Source organism: Akebia trifoliata, chromosome 4 (genome assembly GCF_017979445.1).
Source record: "Akebia trifoliata isolate Shusen 1 chromosome 4, ASM1797944v1, whole genome shotgun sequence".
NCBI lineage: Eukaryota > Viridiplantae > Streptophyta > Magnoliopsida > Ranunculales > Lardizabalaceae > Akebia > Akebia trifoliata.
In genome coordinates this window covers 4,487,219-4,513,541 of record NC_141378.1, presented here as the reverse complement: position 1 = coordinate 4,513,541, position 26,323 = coordinate 4,487,219, and the positions used below count along the sequence as shown (strand labels likewise).

Genomic DNA, 26,323 nt, shown 5'->3' with positions numbered 1-26,323 from the left:
AATGGTAGGGGCGGTAATCTTAACATGATTCGTGAACATAATTTGAAAACGACATGAAATTAGCAGGATTGGATCAAACCTAACTAGATGGGTTTGGTCATAATAGTGTCGACCCGTTTAACACAATTATTAATCAAGGTCGGGCCTGTGTTAGGGACGTCAACCCGCTTAATCCGTTTTCACATGTTTAATTATTTTTGTAATTAACGTATCGTTTATATTTTATATCAACAATTATTTAAGAGTTTTTTCAATTATTCTTTTTCAAATAATTATTCTTTTTCTTTTTCTTCTTCTCTCATCCTTAGGTTGTGATACATTTTTTGTAATGACACTTCGTTTATGTTTTATGACACTTAATTTATGTTGGTAGATATTGATTTATGATTTTGACTTTATTTATCCTAATGGTCTTAAACATGTTACTTGGGTCGAGTTAGGTTACCTATTTAATAAATGTTTCGGGTTTGGGAGATTTTCATTATACCTTAACATCAACACTACACAAATATGAACTTACCCAACCCGACCTGACCCAGTGTGGCAGTGCCACCCCTAGTAAATAGTGAGAGAACAACATTAGGTGCGAAAAGATGATTTTTCGGGAAAAATATGAAATTACACCCTGAAAATTGCATTTTCAAATAAAGTGATTTTCCACCCATTTTGCGTGCTAAAGCAAATAAATGGATTTCTTTGAAAGCGACTTTCAAGAAGATGGTCAAGGATATTGCTAAATATACTAAGAACAAGCTATGTTATTGATATTCAATTTTCAACAATTGAAACTTCATTACGTGCCGGAAAGACTAGCCTACTTGAAAGTCCATTTTTTGTTTTTTTTTTTTAATATATATTTTTTGTATTTTTTCCCAATATAAGATATTTTTCAAAAACGACATGAAATTTATAAAGAAAACTTATAAAATTATTTAGAACAAAATTACTTAAAGGGTCCTGATGGAGGGACTTTTTCTTCTTCTTCTTCTAAATTGTCCATCAATAGTCTATATAATAAACTTTTCTTTTCTTAATAGTCCTTGAAACTTATTTCTCTTTATAATGTTTTTGAAATAGTCAAACTACCCGTTTTCTCATCTTTCTCACATAGTTAAATTTTCTAAAGCAAATTGCAATCATTTTAAATTACTTTTTTTTTTTTATTGTAAATGACGAATAGACAATGATTTACTCTTAATTTGGAACATTTAGATGTATTATTTATTTATTAAAAACAAAAAAAATTCTAAGCTTTTTGATGATTTAGTAATAAGTTTTAATTCCAATGTCCATTTTGCAACTATGATATATACATTTTAAGCATTTTGAGAGTATTTACTTAGTATCATAATCCTAAAAATGAAAAAAAAAAAAAAAAAAAACCCAAACATGAATCACATTTACAATGTCGAGTTCAACACTTTTTATTATCAAGTTCAACATTTTTATTGTAAATCTCACCATTTAGTGTCAAGTTCACCACTTTTTATTGTTGAGTTCAACATTTTTATTGTTGAGCTCACCACTTTTTTTCCTTATAAACATCTCCAAGATTGTCTTTGATCCATCATCTCCAACTTATCTCAATCTCTAATATAAAAAAAACTTAGATCTTTCTTTCCAAAAATACATCGTCTTCAACTTTACCCAAAAATCCTATAATCTTCTTGAGATTCCATGGGTAAATGAATAGAACAAATTTGTGCTATAGATGTTGAAGAGAATGAGTTTTTAGATAAAAAAAATCAAGGACTTTTCTTCAGCTTAGGTTGAATATGAGGGGATTTCATTCATTTTATATTAGTCTCTCATGGAAGATCAAAGTTAAGAGGTGTGTCAACAATTTGAAAATGAAGAGATACTCTAATTTTCCCCAAAAGCTTGAGGATTATTCGAAATTATTCCTCCTTAAATGAAGAGAGATTATATTACCCCACCAACTTTTACTAAGAGCACCCCAATTCATATTTGATATCAAGGAAGAATTAGCTCACATCCTGGGTCGCTTTTAGTAAAAGTCCTAGTGGCTATAAAATCTCTCTAAATAGAAGGTGTGGTACTATCACCCCTTTAATTATAGGGGGATTTAGACACTCCTAGTGTGTAGTTTGTTTTGGTCGAGATACCCCTTATTTTCAAATTGATGAAATGCCTCCCTTAACCTAGGTCTTTTTCGAGAGATGAATATAAGTTACTTAAATACCCTCATTCTCAACCTTTAAGTGAAAACCCATTCCTCATGCGAAAGAAAAACAACCAATTACTTCAACCCTAGGGTAAGGTTTTTTTTACCTCTCATCTTCAAATCGTAAATTTCTTTCTTCTTAAACTTCAAGCCTCAAGAACAAGATAAGATTTTTGGAGACGAACAATGATAGATTTTCCCAAATTCAATTGTTTTCAACTTTCTATATTGAATCTTTAATCTGAAAAGTTTACCTATTTTAAGTTACAAATCTAAAGAATAAGATAAATTTTTTGGGAAGAAGACGATAAAATTTGGAACAAAAAGGTCGAGAATTTTTAACTTGAAATTATAGTGAGATTGAAAATGATGAATTGAAGAGAAAGATTAATAAACTAAAAGTAAATTCTCATTGAAATTGAACAACTTAAAGATGATGGATTTTTGGTTAACAACTTGAAGATGATAGATTTTCCGGAAGAAAAAAATTGAAGTTTTGATTAGACGATGAAAATGGGTATTTAGGTCATTTTATCACAAGCAAAACCTAAGTCAAGGGGTATGTCATGAAGACACTCGATAAAACTCAACGATTTAACCGGTGACTGAGACACCAAGATCAGATCAGTTAGTAAATACTAGTCAACCACCCTAACACACAAAGGGAAAAAACTTTGAAGCAGAAGGTCCCCATCAAAATTTTGAAAGAACCCTCTCCCTTGGATTACACGTTTGCATTTCCAAAATAGGTATCTAAATCTAGCTGAAATGTAGGTTTTGAAATAATTCTAAACACCACGTGTCTTGTAACGAGTAGGGTTTCTTCAAAATTTGAAGCAGGCTTTCGGCTTCAAAGTCAGACTCCAAACAAACCAATCCGAAGTCCAACAATATTGTGGTACTGATTTCCTTGTGAATAATTTGACTCAGTGAGTCTATTGATTCTACAACCGCGTTAACTCATCTATGATGCACATTTTGTTTTGTTATTTTTTAACTACGAAGAATCCTCCAGCTTTCAAGGACGCGTGTTTACGAGGCAGTGTTTTTCACAGTGTGGGCCCACATGTATAATACATATTGGTCTAAACCCAAGATGTAAAATAGATGCTAAAATCAAGTGGTTTAGGACTCACTGGGAGTGATTGGCTTCACGATGTGAAACGTGTCAAAATTTAGTTTCAAGAACATATTAAACACGTATTTTTGTGCAACAACCAAACGGATCCATCCTTTCAAGAGAGCTTGGCAAGGCCGCCATTTATTCTACAGTTCTCAAATCACCAAAGCACCCTTACCCAAAACCGGACCTCTCCCTTTCTCTCTCTCTCTCTCTCTCTCTGTGGAGACTGTCAGACATTTAAAGGTATTTCCTTTACAAATCTCTATCTTTTAACCTTAAATCTTCATTCATTCAAGATTTCATCATCGGGGTTTTGTTTTTGTTTTTTTAAATTTTCTGCCACTTTCATATTTGATCATGTTATTCTCTCTCTGATTTATCAATTTCTTCATCTGGGTATATTTTGTTTTGGTTTTTAAGAATTGGGTTTCTGTTAAATTTGTGAAATTTTGGGGTTTGGTTGGGAACTATAATGGGTTTGTTTTATTCTTCCATCCTGTTTGATTAAATGTCACTAAGAGACATGCTTCCAATTAACATGTTTTTTCACCACTTTTGTTTTCTTTTCCGAATATTTTTTGAGTTTTTTTTTTTTTTTTGGGTCTAAGTTTCTGTTGAAATAGAATTCTTGAATGTAAAAATGCTCTACAGACCTGAAATCTCAGTACACTACCTAAACTTCCTTTAACAACTCCAAATTTCCCAGTACAATTAAATTTGATTTTTGGGTTCAGTCGATAGCTTTATATATATCTGTGAAGTTCGGCCTGTCACTGCATGTGCTGGGTTCTTTCCTACTTAGGATTTTTTTCATGCAAGGATCATACTTTATAGGTCAGACCCACTTAAGAGCTTTACTCATGGACAATCTTTCAGTTTAGATGGATGTCTCGTTGCCATTGATTTTTACAATGTCAATAGGTAGAAATTGTTGACGTAGCTGATGTTATACCTCACTAAGATGGATCTCTTGCCATGTATGATACTCACATGGTGTGTCCGGACCATTTTCCTGATATATGACCATTTGGGTTGACCAAGTGGGCCTTGTCTACTTTGGATTCACATATTACCATGCGATGTGCTTCTCCTGAGTGACAACACTTCAATTTTTAGAAAATAGGCATACAAATGGAAGTAGTCGTGTGGAAAAGACATCAATGGGGCTGAAACTTGCCTCATAGGGTGGAGTTGAGGTGGTTAAGTTTGTCAATCTGTCTGGTCTCACCTTCTTAGCTCCCACTTGTGAATACCTTGACTTTGTAGGGGTTAATGAGGCATTGGGCCTTTCTAAAGTAGCTCAACACTTTAATAATAGCTTATTCTCATGTGAACTGTTTGAAATTGAGGAATTAGGAGATTCTAGTTTGATTTGGTTTATTAGTAATTTGAGAGAAGGTTCATTGGTCAAGGAATCCATGAGAATGTATGATTCAACTTTTTGGATAAAATATCTTAAGCTGAGGATTGCATACGTGGATTTTGGGATTTCCGTCATTTGAAATGGATTAGAATATTGGAAAATGAAAGAAGTAAGGTTGATTTCCACTTACCTAATAAATGGTATTGATTTAAAAACACACACAAAATCAAACTATAGTTGAAGTGCCAACTTAGCTAAGTGGTAAGATGTGTGGCGTGTTGTTCCCACGTCTTAGGTTCAAACCCCTTGAATCCAATTTCATTTGCTAACCATTAACCCTATACCTATTTAAAATAAAAATAAAAAATCAAATCATAGCTCTATCCAAAAAATTTCTCTCATTATTGTAAGTTTTTAGTGAATTGAGCTTGGAGGAATGATATTCATTCAGCTGACCCCGTGGGATAAGGATTCTTTGATGATGTTCGTAAGTGTATAATTATCCTTCTCCTCCTATCAATAGGTTGGGTAAAGGAAAGGGTGAAAAATATATTTAAAGACTCACAAGAATGATAAAGAGGAAAACTAGGGACATAGATCCAATTAAATGCATTGACGACAATGAGCACAGAAGAGGAGATTAACAAAGGTAGAGAGGACATTTTCAAGAATTAATAAATGAATGCAACATGTGAAACTTAGAATTTCAAGGGAATTCCAATCTTAGAGAGATCGAGTGGTTTTAAAACTTGTAGGATTACGATTACAAAAGTGAAATAAGGCTTTGCCAAGATGGAAAGTAGGGCTCAAATGTTATTTCAATAGCAGTTTGGAAATATATGGGAGAAACTTGATTCTATTGGTTTGCTAAGTTGTTGTACAAGATAGTTGAAAGCAAGAAAATGTTAGATGAATGGAATTTTACTTTAAGTAAAGATAATTTATTAGAAAAAAAAAGGGAAGTCGAGTTGACCAACCCAAAGAACAAAAGGAGTATTGCGATACTTACTTACAAGAGAACAAAAGGATGTATAAATATTGTATCAACTAGAGGGACTGGTGGTTAAAAGGGTTTGAATAGCTTGGTAAAAAGATTTAACAAAGAATGATCCATCTTGAGACATGTTCCACACCTGACTTTGTTACCCTTCCCAACCTTTAAAGATATCCTTATAGAGAATTATGGAAGGATTCTCATGATTCATTTCCACACACCACAACCATAAGAAGACCTTACGATGTAATTATTCCAACCCATCTCATCAAAACCATTTTTTAGCCTAGATCAATTTCTAGAGAATTCTTGGGTGTAATGTTGGTTGATGAGACAAAAGAGGAATTGAATATGGAATTAGAACTTTACTAGAATGTTTAGGATCCCATGTTTTTCTTTTGAGGCTAACACAGCATGTTATGCAGAAGATTTTTTTTTTTGAACTCTTGGAAGATTTTTCTCTTTTTATAGCCTCGGCTGATATGTGCAGAACCCTTAATTATTGCATATTCGATTTTATGGAGGAAACTTAGTTACTTGCACATTTGGTTTTTCTCTTCAGTTTTGATTGTTATGGCAGCTAAGAAAATGTTATATCTTTATTGTGGAAGACATGAGGTATCCATCAGGTTAGGCCCATAAAGACAATATACCAATACCATGGAGATAGACATCTGCATGGTAGGGCCAAAACTTGACCTGATTAAATTTCTTCAATCTATTTCATTCTTATCCTGCTGCCATTAGGAGAGAGATTAATCCAGGAAAAAATGTCAGTGCACCGGATACCTAGGATCATCCAATCAGTTTGATTTTGTCCTAGAGATTCTCTAGGTAGATACCGTAGAATAATGGGCACCACCCACCTACTTGCAAGTGCTCAATGTGTATGGTGTGCCTCATGGGTACCCCAGATTTTCTCATCTTTATTTTGCAAGATGTAGTTTTTGGGTTTTCTTAACATGTGCCCTAAGGGCACATGTTAAAGTGCATTAATACACATTGGAAATAAGCATTTGTGGTATTTTAGGAATTTTTTTTTTTTACTTTGAGGATAGTTTTGGTATAAAAAACAATTTCCAAGGTGTAGTTAATGCACTTTAACGTATGTACACGTTAACAAAATCCGTAGTTTTTATTACTAACAGCCTGTCAAGTCAATCCAGTCCATGAATGCCAGTTTTTATTACTAACAGCCTGTGTATATTTCTTTTGATCTTTCAAGATTTGCAAACTGTTTCTCTTGGATAACAGGTACACGACTCTCTGATGTGGAATTTGATTTGCAATTTATGTCTCCTTTGATGGAATTGGTAATCTATTGGATTTAGATTCCCATAAAAAAGCTGACATTGACGATTTTTAATCCATGGCTCGAAAAGGAAATCAACAGAGGAATGGTTTGGATCGCAATTCATCAAACCACAAAACTAGGGTTTCAGATTCAGGCGATGGATCTGTACCGGAAGAAAAAGCAAGTCCTTCAGTGGGGAGAGCAAATAAAACTAAATATGCTGGAGAGGGAAAGAAAAGCAACCAAACATCCAAGAATGCATCCAGCAAAGAGAAGCTGGGGATGGATAGTATGCCGGGATTGGTGAAATTGGAATCCATGTCTAGTAATCCAAGAGACCCCGTTGGAGATGTTTCTCCGTCAGATGTTTTCAAGATAAGAGGAGACAATGGAACATCCCTTGGAAGCGATCACAGTTCAAAATGTCCAAGTGATTGTCTGGGATGCTCACGACATGGTTTAACTACCGAAGATTCAACGGAAGGCTCAGGGTCTTCTAATACAGTGGTTGATAGAAGTTTGGGAGCTTCTGCTTTGTCCATTTTGAAGGCGGTTAATGGATGGCTTGAAAGACAAAGGCCATTGTTTACAACTATAATGACCATCTTATCTGATGTTGGTGATCGCATTCGACTCAAGATCGAGCAAGCATACCCTATTGTTTTGAGGTGGCTTGTGCATTTTGGGAATCTGTTGCTGATTGTATCCATGGTTTGGTTGGATTGTAGTCTTAGGGGACTTGTCTCATTTCTGCGCTTGGGGACGACATCCTTCTTTGCAATTATCTGGTGCAGCGTTCTCTCGGTAATTGCAATGGTTGGGATTTCAAAGTTTCTTATGATTACGGTGAGTTGTTGTTCTGCCTCTTCATAGCTTTCTGCTTTCTTCATTTTCTTTGACATTTTGATGAAATTTTGATTTTTAAGTATCTTAAATATTGACTGTTAATTTAAGCAATAGTTCAAGTGGGACGATACTTTTCTTCTCTTGTCATTTTAGAGTTTACTTTTTGTAATAAAGATAGCTATATTTCTCATCCACCATATTTTTTACTTTCAATGTATGTATTTAGCACCTACACCTTGGTTTGTGTGGTCAGAATTCTAATGAGAACCTTTTTCATATACCGATAGACACATAGTCTATTTACTATGTTAAAAGCATAGTCTCATTTGACCTGCAAGTAAATTATCTAAGGCTTGATTTATAGAAAGAGTCTGACTAGCCTTACTAAGGGTCCTTGGGCTCAAGTTGTGGCATCCAAAACCATGATCCAATGCTTCAGGGTTGTAGAGGACAAAATTCTATGAACTTTGGAAAAAAAAATCCAAAAAAAGTTGTTTTTCACCATTATATTTTAATTTTAAATTTGGGAGTTAGGTGGAAGTTCGGTAGCCGTCTATTTTCAAAACCTTGGATCAAGTCCAAAATATATATATATATATATATTTGGATCCGAGTTTTCCCTTGAAATTTAGAGGGCTGTGGTGTTGGACTGCCATTTGAGCAAAACGACCCTTAGTAAGGCTTAAAATCTTACTAAGTTAGTAAGGAAAGTGTTAAGTGTTATATAAAAATAACATATTATTATTTGTTGCAGTCATCATTTTTGTTGTTTTCCATTTATTTGCATGGATAGGTTCTGAAGGGTATGATTGTTATTTTGTGTGGTTAGAACTCATATTTACTTCATTACAACACAGATTAATTGATTGCATGACATAATGTATAACTTCTATTCATGCTTTAAGTAAGTCTTTTGCAATTCATTGGGTTATTTTATTTTTTGGCTTTCAATACTTCAATTTGCTTGGCTTTTTTTCTTGATGGGTAAACTGGACTTGAACCCACGACCTCAAAGTTTCTTGGCTTTATAATTTCTACTTAATTTTTAATTCAATTTTTCTATATGACTCAGGTGGTAGCTGCTTTAGTGGCATTTTTTGTTGGCTTCACCCTTGCAATTTTGGTAATTGCCATCTCTGCAACTGTGTTATTGTGGATGTATGGGAGCTTTTGGACAACGGGACTTGTCTTCTTTGTTGGAGGTCTCCTGTTGACCTATCTTTGAAGTTGACCTTTATCTATGCGTATTTCTTTTTCCCGAACCTTTTCTGAGGTTTTAGATGCTTTAAAATGCAGGATTGGGATTTGCATTGAAATTTGAACGTTTTGCACTCTTAATCACCACGGTATATTCCGTATATTGCGCAAAGACATACGTCGGATGGCTTGGTTTACTTTTGGGTTTGAATTTATCTTTCGTTTCAAGTGATGTTTTGATACACTTTCTAAAGAATAACATACATGAGCGTGGTAGATCGAGTGATCCCCAAGAACAAGGTGCAGGAATGCAAGGTCAACCGGGTTCTTTTTATAGTGAGTCATTTAATGCTTCTGGTAGATCAATGGATCATAGCTCAGGAGTGCCTTCGACTAGTGGGGATGATGCAGAGTTAACATCTGGAGACGAAGTTGTTCGGTTGTTAAACTGTACCGATCACTATTCAGCATTGGGCTTGTCTCGTTACGAGAATATAGATGTTACATTACTTAAGCGTGAATACAGAAGAAAGGTATTTGTCATGTTCTTGTAGACTACGGATGCTGTTTTGCGTGGTGTACTTCTTCCACACCTAAATTACTTGGATTTCTTTTACATTTAGAGAGATTCTATTATCACACCAACTTTTGCTAACAGCACCCCCACTCGTGCATCTTGGGGTGCTGTTAGTAAAAGTTGGTTTGTGAATAGAAGCTCTCTACATTTATTGATCAAACCTTTGCTCAGCGCTCACTGTCCAAAAGTGGTTTATATATGCTATTCTTGAATGCAGGGAATTCTATTCCCTAGTTCTTGTTTTGTCTGTCTTAACAATTTATAATATAATTCGTTGGAAAATAAAAAAGATAGAAAACTTAGATGGTTTAGTTTCTTTGATTGATAATTCAGGCAATGCTGGTCCATCCTGATAAAAATATGGGTAATGAGAAGGCTGCAGAAGCCTTCAAGAAACTTCAAAATGCATACGAGGTACATTTTGCTGTCCACTTTTTTTTCGTAGTCAGGGCATTTTCTCTAGTTCAATTTGGCTCAGTATGTGTTAATCTATTGGTGTTCGTATCCAGGTTTTACTCGATTCTTTGAAGCGTAAAGCTTATGATGATGAGTTGAAGAGGGAGGAACTACTCAACTGGTTCCGTAGGTTTCAAAGTACTTCTCAAAAGGTGTTTATTACATAATCCCATCTTTTCCATGGTCCACTGTATCTAAAATGGAACTTTTTTAGTTATGTCTTTGTAATGAATTTTATGGAAATGGAAACCTTAAACAAGTATTTTAATCCTGAAATTTGAAATGCATATTTTACCATTTTCAGCAACTTTGAGAGACTTCAACTGAAATTGCCAAAACAATGGTGGTCAAGTCAGAAATTTAAACTATTTATTTAAGTATGGGCAAATCTAATATCTGAAGTTTAGATAAATTCTAGATATATTTTTTTAATGATGTCTCCAAGTCTTGGGCCCCTTTCCCAATGACCATTTAATCAGATTTTGTGAATCCCCAAGACAGTTAGGAGTTAGGAAGACTCCTGAAAACTTGCTAGAATTACTAGAAATTTTGAGCTCACACTTTATGGAACTCTTTTTCTAAGTGAAGGTGATTGAATGAAGATTTTTTGTTTTATCCGTGATCCCATAAATATTGGATCTCTAACATTAAAATTGGTCATCAGCCTACTTTCAAGTCTTGACTGTCCTCAAAACAGCTGTAAAATACACAGAGGAGATGTTTGTTCATCAGTACAGAAGTACATCGATGAAGCATCCTCTCAACCCACTCATAGCATACATATTGTAAGCATGTGCCGATCTTTGGGTAATAGCCTCTTATTTGACATAGGGTTGGTTTTTCCTAAAGGCTTATCCTTTGAGTCATGCTAAACAGCACTATAGCCTCCCAGCTTTTTGATGAGAAAGATTTAAAATCTTCAAATATTCCAATTCATGCTTCACCTTTTCAGTTCCTACTTAGTAGATTTTATCTTTTGTTTGTATGGTGCTCATCTATCTCTTTGTATTACTTGAGCTTTAAAATTCTCCCAACTCTTCAGAATGGCAGACACAATGGGTTCACTCGTCCGGAGGTCGATGGTGATGGAGATTCAAGACGAATAGCATGCAAGAAGTGTGGCAATTTTCACACCTGGGTTCATACAAGTAGATCTAAATCTCAAGCCAGATGGTGCCAGGTTTCTTTCTGATATTTTGTAGTGTTCCATTATGTATCTACACAATTAATCATTATATTTCACTACTAGCTACAAAGGGATGGATTTACATGGTGCTGATCTTTTATGCCTTTGGGGCTTTTACTTTTGAAGGATTGTGGAGATTTTCATCAAGCTAAAGATGGAGATGGATGGGTTGAACAGTCCCTTCAACCACTTTTTTTTGGATTGTTACAGAAGGTACTGATCAATCTGTAGTAATGTTAGCTTCCTTAGTAACAACTAGCAAATATTAACAGGATATATACTTTTATATTTTTGTAAGAAAAAAACCTGTTTCTTATGCAAGTGGATTCTTTTAAAAAAAATTGATCTATATCTTACTATTATAGCTCAATAATCATCATCATCATCAAAGCCATGTTTGATATTATCCCGAAAGTTTGAGATCGATTGAAAAATCATGTTCCTTCCTTCAATTTTGTTTAAATCCACTTATCAGAAAAGGAAAAAAATTAAAATTAAAAAAAAGTCTAAAGTCATGTTTCTTTATAATTCAAATGTTCATATCCATTCTCATCCTCTCATTCCACGCCCTTTTTGTTCTTTATTTTGGTCTTTTAGAACCCTCAATCTACATTCCTTCTAACTGAGGCTGTTATCAAGACTTCGTCACACATGACCAAATCATCTTGAGTCACTTTCCCTTAGTTTATCACCTACTGGGGCTACTCAAGCATTTTTCACAGATATGTTCATTTTTTTATCTTAGTATTTCCACTCAGCGTCCTCGTCTATGCTACATCTGTGAAGAAAGAAACTCCCTTTGAAGCTGACATATATGTACTAGTAAATAATATGATAGCAGTAGTATAACCCTGGTGAGTTTAGGAGCACCAGCAAATATAAGTCTTTGAAGCTTACTATGGATGGGAAATCTTGCTCTTAAAACATCTTTGTTTCTTGATTACCCAAAACATTGAGGTCCACAAAGTGTGGTCAGTCTCATTGCCATCTTATAAAATTTTAATTTTAATTTGGTTTTGATGTTTTGATACTTCTTTGATCCTATAGACATCCTCCTCAATCTCTCCATCCTTAAATAGTTCAACTCTAAATTCCTCAAAAGGCATAACCATACATATTTTTATGAATAAAGTGGGAGTGATGCACCACAATTGATGGTTCTCCTGCTCATATGATCATAAATTCATAATAATTCATGATCATGATGATCTAAGCCATCAGTCCTTGGACTGTTGCCATAATTTTCTGATTCTGGATATGAAGGATTGTTTTTGGGTAGAGAGGCTATAGTGGGACCTTGTAAATGGTTGGTGACAACCATCTGTGCAGTTTGCTGTATATATATATGTCACTCAAAGCTTCAATTTTCACTTTCTTCCAAGTTAAATGCTTCTAGAAGCATACTACCACTAACATACCATAGTGCTCTTCAAGGTACAGATTGTCGTGAACTGAAAAATTATAGGTACTCTTACATTCTCTTGAAGAACTTATGTATGATTTACTGTAGAGGGAGTACACATTCTCATTTACAGACACTCGGAGGTCAATTTTAGGATTATAATTTTTTTCCTTACATATTAAATAAATATCGTTTTGTGCAGGTCGATGCACCCTCGGCATATGTTTGTGCCGAAAGCAGGATATATAATGCAACTGAATGGTTTGTTTGTCAGGTAATGAACTTGTTCTGATTGTTCTGCATTCCACCATGAATTTATTCAGCATGAATTCTTATATGAGGAAATCTACAACAGTTAGGTATATGGTAAATAATAGTGGTTTACCTGGAACTCATGAGTCATGATAGGTGAATGGGAGCCTCAATTGGTCTAGTTATTTTATTTTATTTAATGGGTAAGCTGGACTTGAACCCATGACCTCAAGGTTGCCTTGCAATGTGTCAAACCAACCGAGCTATGGGTCTAAACCCAATTGGTATAGTTATTACTTATCAAAGCAAATTAAATTTCTGATGAGTTGGCTGAAGTATGCAAGTATATAGCATTTTGGTTCCTTGCAGCCCTACTAATTTGCCTGTTTTGGTCTTGGCAGACTTTATTTTTCTTGTGAATTGAGAGTGCTTTGATAAGAAAAGATGAAGAAAAATAATCACTCTGCATATCTTTGGGTGGTTACAGGGGATGAGATGTCCAGCCAACACCCACAAACCAAGCTTTCATGTGAACACTAGTGTGGTCTCCAAGCATGGTATGACGAAGGGGAGTGGTTCGGGACAAAGGGGGTCCGGGATTCCAACAACTGACATGGAAGAAATCATGACAGAGGAGGAATTCTTTGAGTGGTTGCAGAAAGCGATGCAATCAGGCATGTTTGAAGCTACTGGTGGAAGTCCTTCAACAGAAAGCCCCCCTGCCAAGAACAGTAGCGGTAAGAACAGTAGCGGTAACAAGAAGAAGAAAGGCAAGAAGCAATGGTAAGCCTCTATATGGAAAAGTTCTCTCATACATAAAAGAAAGATTTGTCTTTCATGAGCTCTCTTTAGTGATTTCTCTCAAACTTGGAGAAGGTGATATGTTTTCACCATTAAAAAAAGGTTGTATGTTGGCAAAGCATAATGGAATGCCCATAATTCTGCGTTATAGAGAGGTTGTATAACCAATTTTCTTTTCCTTTTTGGGAAATCAACCGGGAGGGTTATTCTATAGTGTTAACTTTGGTGTGGACCATCAACAATGCAGTGGAGATTCAAAATTCCAATTGGCTGATATTATGAACTTTACCTCATCAAAAGTGAACGGGTACCCCTCAGTTTACAATTTGCATCTCACAATTTTATGAATTGGTCTAGTTGAAAGTATAAGAATGGTGAAAGGATGATTAAAACTGTGATTAAGATCACTTAGAATAGTTGAAAGAGAAGTTAGAAGTCCAGAAGAATGTCTACTTTTGAAGATTATAATCATTTAATCGTCATTGTCAAAACATCACATCGATATCTTTAGCTTTATCCCAAAGATTTAGGATTGCCGAACCAATCTTGTTCCTCCATGTGATCAAGAAAATTGAAACAAAATATTTTACACTTTTGACAGAATCCATAGGTATTATGGTACGAGCCAGACCAAAACCTCCGACCCTTGAACCTTGCACAAAACTATGAACTTAAATACACAACAAAAGATATGAGAAATGGCGAAGAAAGACAACAACAACAAAAAAATTGAACCCAAGATGCCCGAGGTTTCAACCAAATTTGAAGCCACCAGAAGGAAGATTGGGTTCACTAGTAGCAAAATTGAAGCCCTGCCGAGCGGTGTCCACACCATCTTGAAGATTCTGTTCTTCCTCTTCATCCTCTCTCCAATATCTTCACAGCCTTCTCATAGATCTCATTGTTGTCATGACTCTGAAGATTCTCAATCTTATCTAACCCCTCACATTCGTCAATCATCTGCGCAAAGATGTTGACCCCACCACTATTTCCCGACTCTTTATCAGATTCACCCACCTTTAGAATGTTTTCGAGGCACTCAGTCACAATCCTCGGATCCGGTAGACCAGAAAATCACAGAGCGGCTTGATGCAGCCTTGGCTCACTAAATATCTGTAGGAACACTGATGTCAGATATTCTTATTCATAATCATAGGAGATCTAAAGATGTCAGAATATTATGAAAAGATTTATGAGTTTAGGGGGGCAATGTGAGGTTCATGTTGGTATACCTTTCCACCAACCAATGGCTATACTATACATTCCAGGGAATCAAATCCATCAGAAATCAACATTCCATTGAGTTCCACCTAAGAGATCCCCCTCCCCCAAAGATCAAATTTATCAATGATCATAACAACCTCATTTAGCACATTTGTTTGGAAGAGAAAAAAAAATATGGGGTTTAGTCCCCAAAAACTTCATAGATGAGATGGTTGTGATCAACCTCATTTAGCACATTTGTTCGGATGAGAAGAAAAAAAATATATATGGGGTATATTCCTGAAAAACTTCATAGATGAGATGGTTATGATCACACAGTAAGGTCTATACGGCATAAGAAACTGAAGGATATTCCTATTAATCAAGTCTACTGATACTATTCTGCTCTGACACATTAGTAATGAAATGGTTAAAAGAAAGGTAAGGAAGGAAAAGAAAAACACATACTGACTTTCTTCATGGGATCCAAGACAACTCGGTCTTGAGAATACTGGGCGGATTGCTGAAATTGAAGAAGGCCTTCTCTACGTTTCTTGAGGAGATTGTCTTCTCTCCTTCGTCGAGCTTCATCTGCATCAACTCCTGTCTTGTAGGATTTCTTCCGAACCTCAGTTCGAGATGTTGGTCGAAGAGACATTGTCTCTATGTGTTTGAAAATCTCTTGAGTGTCCGAGAGAAGCAGTGGAAGTCGGTGTGTGCTTTCGAATATAAATGATTGAAGCAGGATGAATAATAATTAGCCCCATCCCCATGTGCCGGCATTTTGGCTAGTGTTTTTACAAAATTGCCCTTGTGTCCATATATGCAATTGAGTTGTAGTTTGTCACGACTCACAAGTCGTTCTAAACTGACTACACTCAACATTGTTCACTTACGTGGCAGTGTTCTAGAAGGATATATGTTTTTCCTCGAGATACATTGAGGACAATCTATGATTCTAGGCATACTGCCACATCAACGAAGTGCTAAGTTTAGTCAGTTCAGCATTTTCCTTGTCACAAACTACGTATGACTTGCTTAGGGTACGATTGATCTGCGAAGATAGTCCTCGGATTCTTAATAGTGTTAGGCTAGGCTGACTAACATAGTAAGATTTCAAAATCTTAAAACGGTTGTGAGCTCACATATGTGGCATCCAAAAGTACCTAAAAATAAATAAAATTAAATTAAATTAAACTTAGAAAAATGAACTTAAATCAGTACTTAAAGTGTCGTTTTCTTAATATATCTGTTATGCAATAGTTGTGAAGTGTCTTTTTTTTTCATTTCAATTTTTATTCGACTGTTGAAGTTTACATGTATATACACACATATCAGTATATTTCTCTCATAATTCTCACCATTATTGTTAATTTCTTTTATAATTTTCTCATTATTCTTTCACGATATTTTATAATTCAATTAAATCAAAAATGTTTCTAAGAGTAATTATTTGTCGATATAGAAATTATGTTGAAGGTATCACATATAGTGATGAAAAAACGTGATTTTTATTGATTTCATTACAAATGACATATTCGAAGTTGCAAACTCCCATTATTTCGATTTGTAATATTCGACTATAATTTTCAATAAAGCCAGTTACAATATTCAATTACAATTAAGATTGAGATCGTGATCTCTATCAAGATCTTGTCCTCATTGAATTATGAATATTTGTTTCATCGAGATCTTGAAGAATGAGGGTTTTGGTTTAAAGATATTTTAAAAAGAGGTAAGGTAAAGTGTTTACCTCGGTACTTGAAAAAATAATGAAGAAGAGGATGAGGATGAAGAGGAAGAAGAAGGAACTAGCAGAAGGAAGAATGAGGGGTTTGTTGAGGGGGGAAGAGAATTTTCACCACTTGAAAGTATTGAAAATATTTAAAAATTAATTAATTAATTAATTAAATTAATGGTAGTTGAAGTGCAAGCAAAATAAAATAGTCAAATTTACAGTGCTTGAAGTGCCGATTTTTTATATCTTAATATTAAAAAAAAATTAGGTTCATTTTTGTAAATTAAAAAAAAAAAAATTATACTTTTTTTTTTATAAATAATTTTTTGATCTAATTTTTATTTTTATAATTACCCTTGACTCAAAATCAATTCGTTATACTGTAAAATTGAATCCTTATTAAAATCCAAATCCATGATCCACATCTAAAAGTATTGGAATGAATCGGATGTAGGTTCTAATCCGATCCATCGACAACCCTATCTAGTATTTCTCCAAAGAGTCATTTTGGATTGACCTCAAGCTAGAACATCATATCACACTTCTTTATGCGAAAGTGTATGAGAATCATAGATGATTTTTATCGAGATACGAGTGAAAAATCATATACAATTCCTATCCACTTTCACATCAAGAAAAGCGATTTGAGGTTACAGGCTGAGGGCACTTAAAAATCAACAAAAAGTTGTTAGATGTCAAAATCCATGGGTTTTACCCAACCAATACCCATCTTTACGCCAAACTAAACCAAAGAGAGTTCTCACGAGACGTTCTTCACCAGTGGTAGGTGTCGGTGTCCTCCTTTCCTTTGAATGATCAATCGGCATAGATGACAAAAAGATCAAACGGTGGAGATAAGATTTGAAAAATAAGGCACTTTTCGTAATTATCTTTTTCAAGAACACGCGGGATCTCCAACTAAAACCTCAAAATTCTCTCCAAACCCTCTCTACATTTGTACTCCAGAGAGTTTGGTTCAACCCAACTCCCTCTTTCTTTTGTGCGCCACGTGGTGTGTAACCAAAGTTTTGACAAGAAATTTCTACGTGGCACGTAAGAAGAGCAGGAGTCGTAAAGTAATACAGCTACCTGTATTACAATTGTATACAGTTTCATTTTCAAAATAACGATATTTTCTCAAAATCGGAATTTATATCCCGCTCGTAAACCTTAGTCTCCCGCTCTCTGCGTCGCTACACCTTCAACTACTGAACAGATCTAGTGTGTCTTGCTCTTCTATCTAGTTTTCTAGCTCAGATTTTGATCAGATCTAGTTTTGATTTCGATCGTGTTTCAGTTTTTCTTGAAATACTCGTCGATTTACAGTTTATCTGTGTGTAAATTCTTCTGTGACGAGCTTTTCTCTTGCAAAAATGAAGATCTCTGGATCTATAACTCCTGGTCAGGTACGAGAATTCGAGGATAATCGACAGTTTATAATTTTGAGTTTCTGCGTTATCAGATCTTGCATTGTTACTTTAGACTGTTTTGGATTCGATGAGTAATCATATATAAGTTAGATCAACTCAAGAAATTATGGAAGTTTGGTGAAATTTGATTGATGTAGCTTTAAAGAGTTAAGATTTGGAGTTTAAACTCGCATCGTTAGATTTGATCTTGATTTATGTGATTTTAGCTGTTTAGGAACAGAAAATAGTGTCCTTTCTTCCAAAAAATCCAGTTCTTTTAGAGCAACTCCAACCGTCTTTCAAATCTCTATATTTTGAGATGAAGGCCTCCGAACCAAACTCCAAATGTCCTTCAAAATGAAGAAAACTCCTCTATATCACTGTTCGTATCTTCAAATATAGAGGGGAGAAACAGGGTTTGAAGGCCTATCTCTGTCACTGTTCACATTTTTCAGAATGCTTATTATGTCCCTTTTTTTCCTCGGAAATATCAATTTTAGCCTTCTCTTCACCCTTTTATGTGAATGAATAGTGTTTTGGAGGAAGGAATAGTGATTTGAATTCAAAGACCGGTTGGAGTTCAAAAGTGATTCGAGTCTTCAAAATGAAGAAGATGCCAATTTGAAGCACCCAGTTGGAGTTGCTCTTCACGTGTGCGGAATTGTTACCTCTTTGGATCATCTCCAAAGAGAATTAGTTCTGTTTTTTTCTTTGAACTGTTTCCAGCAATCATTCGAACTGTTTTAGCTTGAATCAGCTCTACTAACAATACAAATTGGATGCTAGGGTTGATGGTTGAAGTGTTTTTTTCATCACTGTAAGATAATGATTTGTGTTTTAGATCAAGCATGAGAAGCACATTGGAACTACAGTACAAAACTCTAAATTCTAAGACCATTGCGCATTAATTTCTTATAAAATCCCCTGTTTCAGCCTTCTAATATTCTTTTTTCTCATTGTATTGGATTTTTTTTTCTGCCAAGTTCATAGGAATTCAATATCTGTCAATTTGCCAGTTGGAACAAGACAGGGACAGTGATTGAGATAGTCTGTGGACCAATCTGACTTCTATGGCCAGGGGCGGAGCCAGGATTTTGCTCATGTGGGGGCAACCAAGAGTAGAAAAAAAATTGTGGGGACAATTAAGAGTGAAAAAAATAGTTGTGGGGGCAACTAAGAGTGGAAAAAAAATTTGTGGGGGCAATAGTGGTAAATTTCTTTATCCGCCGCTAAAATCTGTCGCAATAGCCCATTAACCCACCGAATTTGAAAACTCTTGTGGGGGCAAGTGCCCCCACAGCCCCCACTCTAAATCCACCCATCTATGGCATCGTGCAGTGTTGTTAAACATTAACAAGCATCTGTTTTCTGTAACAATCATGAGGTTTATGTGCTTAGGGGCATTTGTGTTCAGGACATCCACTTATATCCATATATCCGCGTGGAGTCCATGGTCATTTTTTGAGGTTCATATACCACAACTATGAGGTCATGATTTGATCTCAGCTTTACTAACATGTGCAGCTATCAAATGTTTATTATATATGGGTTTACAAACTTAGGAAAGTATATTTCCCTTTTCTTTTCTACTATGCAGAGGTTTGCTTGGAATGTTTGATTAGCTTACCTTACCTTGGCATGGTTTTAGTCTTTTCTTTATTTTTTGCTAGTCATTTCAAATTAGCCCATGTTTGACATAATTTGGAAATTTAATTTTTATTGCAGGTGTCATTTTTCCTTGGAATCATTCCAATATTTGCAGCATGGATTTATTCAGAATATTTAGAATACAAGAAGAATAAAATTTCTTCCAAAATGTGAGTTACATAATAGTTTTAACTTTGAAGGTTACTTTCCTACCCATACGTAAACAAGTCACATAAGTGATCTGCCTAGAAATAACAATTTACCTTACTAGGAAAATGTTTGATTTTCATACAATTCATTATGCGCCCACAATAGATTTCACGACCTTCTAGAGGGCTTCGTGTGTTTGATCTTCACATTAGCATTTACCTCAAATTAGAACTCATTTACACTATGAGAATTGAGTTTAATTAACGAGTATCTCTCTACACTTCTCCATTAGAATTTGCACTATGATTTTGTCATTGACCCAATCTATTCCTTTCTAGTAGCAGGCTTTCTGATATCAATTTGGTTGAGTTACGGAAGGATACAGTTAATGAAGAAGATAGAGCTGTTCTATTAGAGGGAGGAGGTCTACAATCAGCTTCCCCTAAAGTTTGCAGTTCATCTGTCTCATCTCACCTTGTTAGGTTTGCTGCAGGAATCTGTTGCTTTCTTAGATTATAGTATCTTAGCTCGCAAAATATATACTCTATTTTGACATATGTTCATGCATTCTGGATCTGTCCAGATTTTTTCTGATGGACGAGTTGTTCTTGGTTGAAAATCGATTGACGTTAAGAGCCATGTGAGTGAATCTCCCTAAATTTCCGAAGCTAAGATTTGGTAATCCATGAAATTGTGTTCTGATTGATTAAAAATGTGGACTTGCAGATCTGAATTTGGTTTGATTTTGGCTTACTTTTACATATGTGATCGTACAAATCTCTTCGGGGAATCAAAAAAGGTACTGTTGCTTTCCTTTACCAACTTTAGCTCCTTGTTATTCTATACATCCTTTGATCTGAGGAGGTCCAAGACTGTCTTGAATGTACTATGTTTTCAAACATTTTGAAAATTTAATCTTAGGAGGGAAAAAGGAAAACCAAGGAAGTGCAAGTATTTATAGATTCCACGGTTTAATGTTTTGTTCCGTTATGTAATGCTTTGTTGGAACATTCTTATTTTGGTTGAGATTGGAACAAAACATCGAGTGTTTTGGATTGTCTTGGAACACTTCAGAATGTTTCAGTTGAGGCCTTACCTATAGGGATACACTTCTTCCTTTGGTTAAATGGAGATCCTAAGAGCTCAATTCATGGAAAAAGTGATTTGATTTTTGAGCTAGTTCACAATTAGGAATATCATATTTGCATGAATTAGTTAGACCAGTAATATGGCTTCCTTTTCGTGGAACAGTTACCAATGACCAAGTTTGTCTTGTTAGCATGGTCCAATGGGGTTCATGGGCTATCTATGAACAGTAATAATCCAATTCTTCAATTAAGTGAATAAGGAATGAATTGAAAAGAAGACAGTTGCCTCAATATGGAGAGCTATCTAAAATACTCTTGAGTCTTCTAGACTTAACTATCAACTCGGGTTGCTTTTAGATATTTGACCTGCTTGCATTAACCTATTCTACTGTGGAATTTCTTTGTTCTGTATGTCACCAGACATTCCATGTGTTCTGTTTTTTTACCCCACTACGTGGGTTTGCACCAAGTATCAGATTAACTTTAGTGTGGCTTGGATGTTTTGAAATGGATTATGAGCTGGTCACATCCTTCAATATAAATTTGTTCTGTCGTAACTTTTTTGACACCTGACTAAGTTGTTTTTCTTGACCATCACATATGTTGCAGAGTTACAATCGGGATCTTTTTATATTTCTCTATTTCCTTCTCATCATAGTTTCCGCAACGACTTCTTTTAAGACCCACCATGACAAGTCGGCATTCTCAGGGAAATCTATACTTTATCTGAACCGACATCAGACTGAGGAATGGAAAGGATGGATGCAGGTTGGTATTCTATACATGGTAACTCTCATTCTTAATGCCTCCTCCCCCCCAAACACACTCACATCCGTGCTCATATGCCTCTGTTTATAAGCATTTTCCAAGCCATTTTTCCTGGTTTGATGTATATCTGGGTTTTCATATATACTTTGTTGGCTAGTTTATATATATGTTAATTTCTGGAGAAAGTTTATGTCGACTCTGCTAAGAATGCATGTTACAAATATTCATCTAAGTACGCTTTGCATCATTTATAGTTTTTCTTTACCAACCTCTGAGTGTCCATTCTTCTATAATACGAGCTTGTGAGCCAAAACCGGAGTGTGGGTTAGCATTTCACATTATAAAAGTAATCTTACTGTTTTTCATTACTTTTGCCAGGTTTTATTTTTGATGTATCATTACTTCGCTGCAACAGAAATCTATAATGCAATCCGGATCTTTATTTCTGCGTATGTGTGGATGACTGGATTCGGAAACTTCTCATATTATTACATCCGGAAAGATTTTAGCCTTGCAAGATTTGCTCAGGTAATAAGTCTGTTACAATCATGCTTCACTTCATAATCATTCCATTCCTGACAGTAAAAGCCCCGTTCTTGTTGAGCTGAGCAGATGATGTGGCGGCTTAATTTCTTAGTGGCATTTTGCTGCATTGTTCTCAACAACAATTACATGCTATACTACATCTGCCCCATGCACACCCTCTTCACTCTTATGGTTTACGGTGCCCTCGGTATTTTAAACAAATACAATGAGGTTGGGTCGGTCATTGCTGTAAAAATCATTTCTTGCTTCTTGGTGGTTATTTTGATCTGGGAAGTACCTGACGTATTTGATTTGGTTTGGAGACCATTTACCTTCCTTCTCGGTGAGTAACACTAAAGCTTAATTTTCCCATACCTTCTCTTGGTTTATTGCTGAACCCACATAAAAATGCAGGTTACAGTGACCCCGATCCTTCAAAACCAAAGTTTCCTCTCTTGCATGAGTGGCATTTCCGATCAGGGCTTGATCGTTATATATGGATCATTGGAATGATATATGCCTATTATCACCCAACAGTGAGATGATGCAATCATAATTTGTTTTTAGATTTTTCAGTTATAGGTTTTATTGCCTCAATTGTGTGTATAACACTGAATTGTAAATATAATCTGGTCTGTCTTGCTTATAGGTTCTTTCTTGTGTGTACAATCCATCACTAAATTTATGGAATATGTGTTAATATAGGTCGAGAGGTGGATGGAGAAATTGGAGGAAACAGAAATTAAACGTAGATTATCAATCAAAACAGCTGTCATTTCGGTTTCCTTAGTGGTAACCTACAAAATCCTGTAATATCTGTCTAGAATTTTCCCCTCTAAATTTTTGTCTGATGCATGCATTTTCATAAAAAATTTAGGTAGGATATCTGTGGTTCGAGTACATATACAAGCTGGACAAGGTTACATACAACAAGTACCATCCTTATACATCATGGATTCCCATAACGTATGCATTTCTTTCCCCAAGCGTACTGACATCTTCGAACTATTTACAAGGTGCATTAACTCACTTCCCCCTTTTGACTTTTGTTCATCAGTGTCTACATTTGTTTGCGAAATGTCACTCAGCAGTTCCGTAGCTACTCTTTGACACTCTTCGCGTAAGTGGCCTTTGATTTGATCTGTCTGCATAGAATATCTCCCATCATTTGACTAGTAATGCATTTACTCCAGACATCACTAGGGAAAACTTTACGAATGCTTGCCAGTTTTAGTGGAAGTTTTGATACAGTCTTTTGGTGTAAACAAGTTCTAATATAACTTCGTTCATGGGTTTTTTCAGATGGCTTGGAAAGATTACACTTGAGACCTACATCTCACAGATTCATATCTGGCTAAGGTATCATAATCCCATTGGTTCTTTAACTTCCAATCTTTAACCACCTGTCCTCAAATGCTCTACATCTAAGATTCTGCAAAGTGTGTGTGGTGAATGGCTTCTCTGTATGTCCAATGTGGTGCTGACTCACACTATAGCGAGTCCTATTTAGAAGATCTCTTAACCCCAAAAATATACTTGATTGGACTGATTTGTCTAAACTAACTTAAACCTTTGTCGCACAATTTTTCAGATCAGGTGTGGCAGATGGACAACCAAAATGGTTATTGTCTCTCATCCCAGACTACCCACTACTCAACTTCATGCTCACTACTTCCATATACATTGCGGTACGTTAAGTAATAAACTTGAAATCAAAAGTGGGTAGAAAAAAAAAAACCTGAAATTGTGTAGTCGTCCATTGTCTTTCTTGCAGATTTCATATAGGCTCTTCGAACTGACAAATACACTGAAGACGGCTTTTGTGCCTAGTAAAGATGACAAGCGCTTACTATACAACATGATAACAGCAGCAATAATCTCAATTGCCTTGTACTCCTTGTCCCTCGTATTCCTACAAATTCCTCGGCTACTGGTAAGATTTTTATAGCGATCCTTAAAATCAGTCTCGAGGCAGATGGACTCTTTTATGTCTGAGGGTGATCTGTCCCAAAAAAAATTTATATCTCGTTGAGGTTTTCTCTGAGACCTATCATTTCCTCCACATGGATCGAACATGAAAATGTGAAATAGATGACACATAAGGTCAATCTGCGTCAGGTTGATCGAAACAACCTCTCTTTTTCTTTAGCCTTTTGTTTTGTTGAGGCATTATTAGTCTCTGTTATGAATGCCATCACTAACATTGGGCCTGACTGTTTAAAACAATGGATATAGGGATGAGACGACCAAAATGTGAAGATGGTTTACAAACTTGAGCCTTCTCACATTGGGGCATGGTGTGCACTATGAGATTCGAGTATAAAGCAGTAAGAAAGTTACAGGTATACGATAGAGACTGGTGGGGATGCGTCGGTGATCATCACAAAATATTGGGATAGGGCGTGATGTTTAAAAAGTAGTATTCCATGGTACTTAATTTGTATAGGAAAGGGTGGGTATTGAATTCAACCTTGAAATGAGGTGATATTTTGTCCTTGCTTTCTCCTGAATTTTCACCATTATAGTGGTTCAAAGTGCATTCTTACCTTCACAATGTGCCTATGTTTTATAATCCTTGACTATGTTGTTTTTCAGTTCTTTGTCTTGGCATAGAAGACAGAATGAGCGACCATGACCATTATTCAAATAGTCGTGATCTGACTTAGGCATGTGGCATACTCAATCGACTTACCTGACGTGACAGGCTCAAAAACCATAGGTCTGCTCTCCTCGGGATACAAAACTACACCTTTTTATGGGGAACCGCAGTTTTATATCCCAAGGAGAGCAGATCTACTGTTTTCGAGCCTGTCACGTAAGGTAAGTCAATTGAGTATGCCGCGTGGATAAGTCAGATTATCAGTAGTGTTCTTCAAAAAATAGATCAGACTATTGATTCACACGCAGTTTGGGAAAAGCAATCTAGATATTTATCAAATCTGCCATATTCAATTGGTTAAGACTTTGAAAATAACATGTTTCAATTTAGATGTACGAGGACTTACAAGAACAAGAAATCAAGACTCTTGAATAACAACTTTCGTGAAACGTAATGACAAATGTTTTCCAAAAGACTTTACCTCAGATGGAACAAATTCTCTCCTCACTATTCTCTTAGGCTGTGTTTGGATTGAGAGAAGTGGAGAGAAAACAAATGAGTTTCTCACCATTTCTCTTGTTTGGATGGTTAAGTGGGGGAGAGGAGAAAAAAATCGGCGAGAAGAGGAGAGAAATGAGGAGAAACCCTTGTAAAATATTTTATGATGCCAACTCTGCCCCTAGATCTCTTTTAAGATATTTTAAAATTCCAATGTTGTCTCAAGTTCTCTCCTATCAATCCAAATATAGTGGAGAGAAATTGAGTTTCTCTTCTCTTCTCTTAATGAGTTTCTACTCTCTCAATCCAAACATAGCCTAATTTCCCAAACAAGAGAAATGGAGAGAAAACTGATTCTTCTCTTTTATTCTCTCAATCCAGAAAAAGTGTAACTGAAATCATATCAATCAATGAATTAAACCTCTTCTTTTCCTTCAAGCTGAATGATTGAAGGGTGCTTCACACAATGATTGAAGGGTATTTCATTATGACTCGAAAAGAAAATAAACCTTGTTTATACTCTTTTTCTTCTTCAACAAATTATTAGGATTTGGATTATTCTGTACTTCTGTAAATCTTAAGAACCAACTTTTCAAATAACTAAGTAATATTAATAATTAAAGTCAACAGCTATACAACAAGCGTTTGTAGTCCAACGGTTAGGATAATTGCCTTCCAAGCAATAGACCCGGGTTCGACTCCCGGCAGACGCATTTTTTCTCTTTTTTTCCAAGGGATTCATTTGTAAATTTTACTTTCTCCGAAATCTTTATATATCTAAATTAATTTTTCCGGGATTGCAATGTGAAATAAAAAAGAATTGAAGGAGGTCCATGTGATTTGTTCCACTTTAATTTTACTTTCTGTATATATATATATTTAAAAAAAAAATCAGGGATTGAAATGGGAAATCAAAAAGAATTTGAGGGAGGTACACGTGATTAGTTCCACTTTAAATATTTTTCCTTTTTCAGAAGATGTTTAGTTCCCTACTTTTCAGTAACTTGCCCCCAATACGAGAG

General features: G+C 35.4%; 2 protein-coding genes and 1 non-coding gene across 7 annotated transcripts; all 3 read left to right on the top strand.

The window, feature by feature from the left end:
* The first annotated feature begins 3,392 nt into the window (after window positions 1–3,392).
* Window positions 3,393–13,896, top strand: LOC147403144 (Chaperone DnaJ-domain superfamily protein). 2 transcript variants are annotated; one of them, XM_086438618.1, is made up of 10 exons: window positions 3,393–3,551; window positions 6,920–7,805; window positions 8,878–9,007; window positions 9,102–9,535; window positions 9,913–9,993; window positions 10,089–10,187; window positions 11,078–11,215; window positions 11,348–11,434; window positions 12,826–12,897; window positions 13,363–13,896. In XM_086438618.1, the coding sequence occupies exons 2-10, from the start codon at window positions 7,035–7,037 to the stop codon at window positions 13,660–13,662; spliced, it is 2,112 nt and encodes a 703-aa protein (XP_086294744.1). In that variant the 5' UTR covers window positions 3,393–3,551; window positions 6,920–7,034; the 3' UTR covers window positions 13,663–13,896. The 2 variants fall into 2 exon arrangements, with proteins under 2 accessions (XP_086294744.1, XP_086294745.1); XM_086438619.1 differs by having other exon boundaries at window positions 3,419–3,551; window positions 6,891–7,805.
* Window positions 13,897–17,764: 3,868 nt separating this feature from the next.
* LOC147403143 (protein REDUCED WALL ACETYLATION 2-like) lies at window positions 17,765–24,790 on the top strand. Of its 4 annotated transcripts, none has more exons than XR_015177416.1 (15): window positions 17,765–18,023; window positions 19,752–19,843; window positions 20,162–20,305; window positions 20,407–20,463; window positions 20,550–20,622; window positions 21,521–21,679; window positions 22,058–22,207; window positions 22,292–22,547; window positions 22,619–22,740; window positions 22,910–22,996; window positions 23,082–23,220; window positions 23,507–23,563; window positions 23,796–23,892; window positions 23,979–24,137; window positions 24,440–24,790. XR_015177416.1 is itself a non-coding variant. In XM_086438615.1 (15 exons), the coding sequence occupies exons 1-15, from the start codon at window positions 17,991–17,993 to the stop codon at window positions 24,150–24,152; spliced, it is 1,653 nt and encodes a 550-aa protein (XP_086294741.1). In that variant the 5' UTR covers window positions 17,766–17,990; the 3' UTR covers window positions 24,153–24,788. The 4 variants fall into 4 exon arrangements, 3 of the variants coding, with proteins under 3 accessions (XP_086294741.1, XP_086294743.1, XP_086294742.1); XM_086438615.1 differs by adding an exon at window positions 23,262–23,324 and having other exon boundaries at window positions 17,766–18,023; window positions 23,082–23,170; window positions 23,979–24,788; XM_086438617.1 differs by adding an exon at window positions 23,262–23,324 and having other exon boundaries at window positions 17,767–18,023; window positions 20,168–20,305; window positions 23,082–23,170; window positions 23,979–24,788.
* Window positions 24,791–25,942: 1,152 nt separating this feature from the next.
* Window positions 25,943–26,014, top strand: TRNAG-UCC (transfer RNA glycine (anticodon UCC)). The gene has a single exon. It is a non-coding gene; the product is annotated as a tRNA-Gly (tRNA).
* The last annotated feature ends 309 nt before the right edge of the window (window positions 26,015–26,323 follow it).

Coding starts and splice junctions, on each gene's coding strand:
- LOC147403144 (XM_086438618.1), top strand. CDS start 7,035: ATGGCTCGAAAAGGAAATCAACAGAGGAATGGTTTGGATCGCAATTCA. Junction 9,536..9,912: donor AGCGTGAATACAGAAGAAAG/GTATTTGTCATG, acceptor TTGATAATTCAG/GCAATGCTGGTCCATCCTGA. Junction 11,216..11,347: donor CTCAAGCCAGATGGTGCCAG/GTTTCTTTCTGA, acceptor TTACTTTTGAAG/GATTGTGGAGATTTTCATCA.
- LOC147403143 (XM_086438615.1), top strand. CDS start 17,991: ATGAAGATCTCTGGATCTATAACTCCTGGTCAG. Junction 21,680..22,057: donor AATGGAAAGGATGGATGCAG/GTTGGTATTCTA, acceptor TACTTTTGCCAG/GTTTTATTTTTGATGTATCA. Junction 22,548..22,618: donor ACCATTTACCTTCCTTCTCG/GTGAGTAACACT, acceptor ATAAAAATGCAG/GTTACAGTGACCCCGATCCT.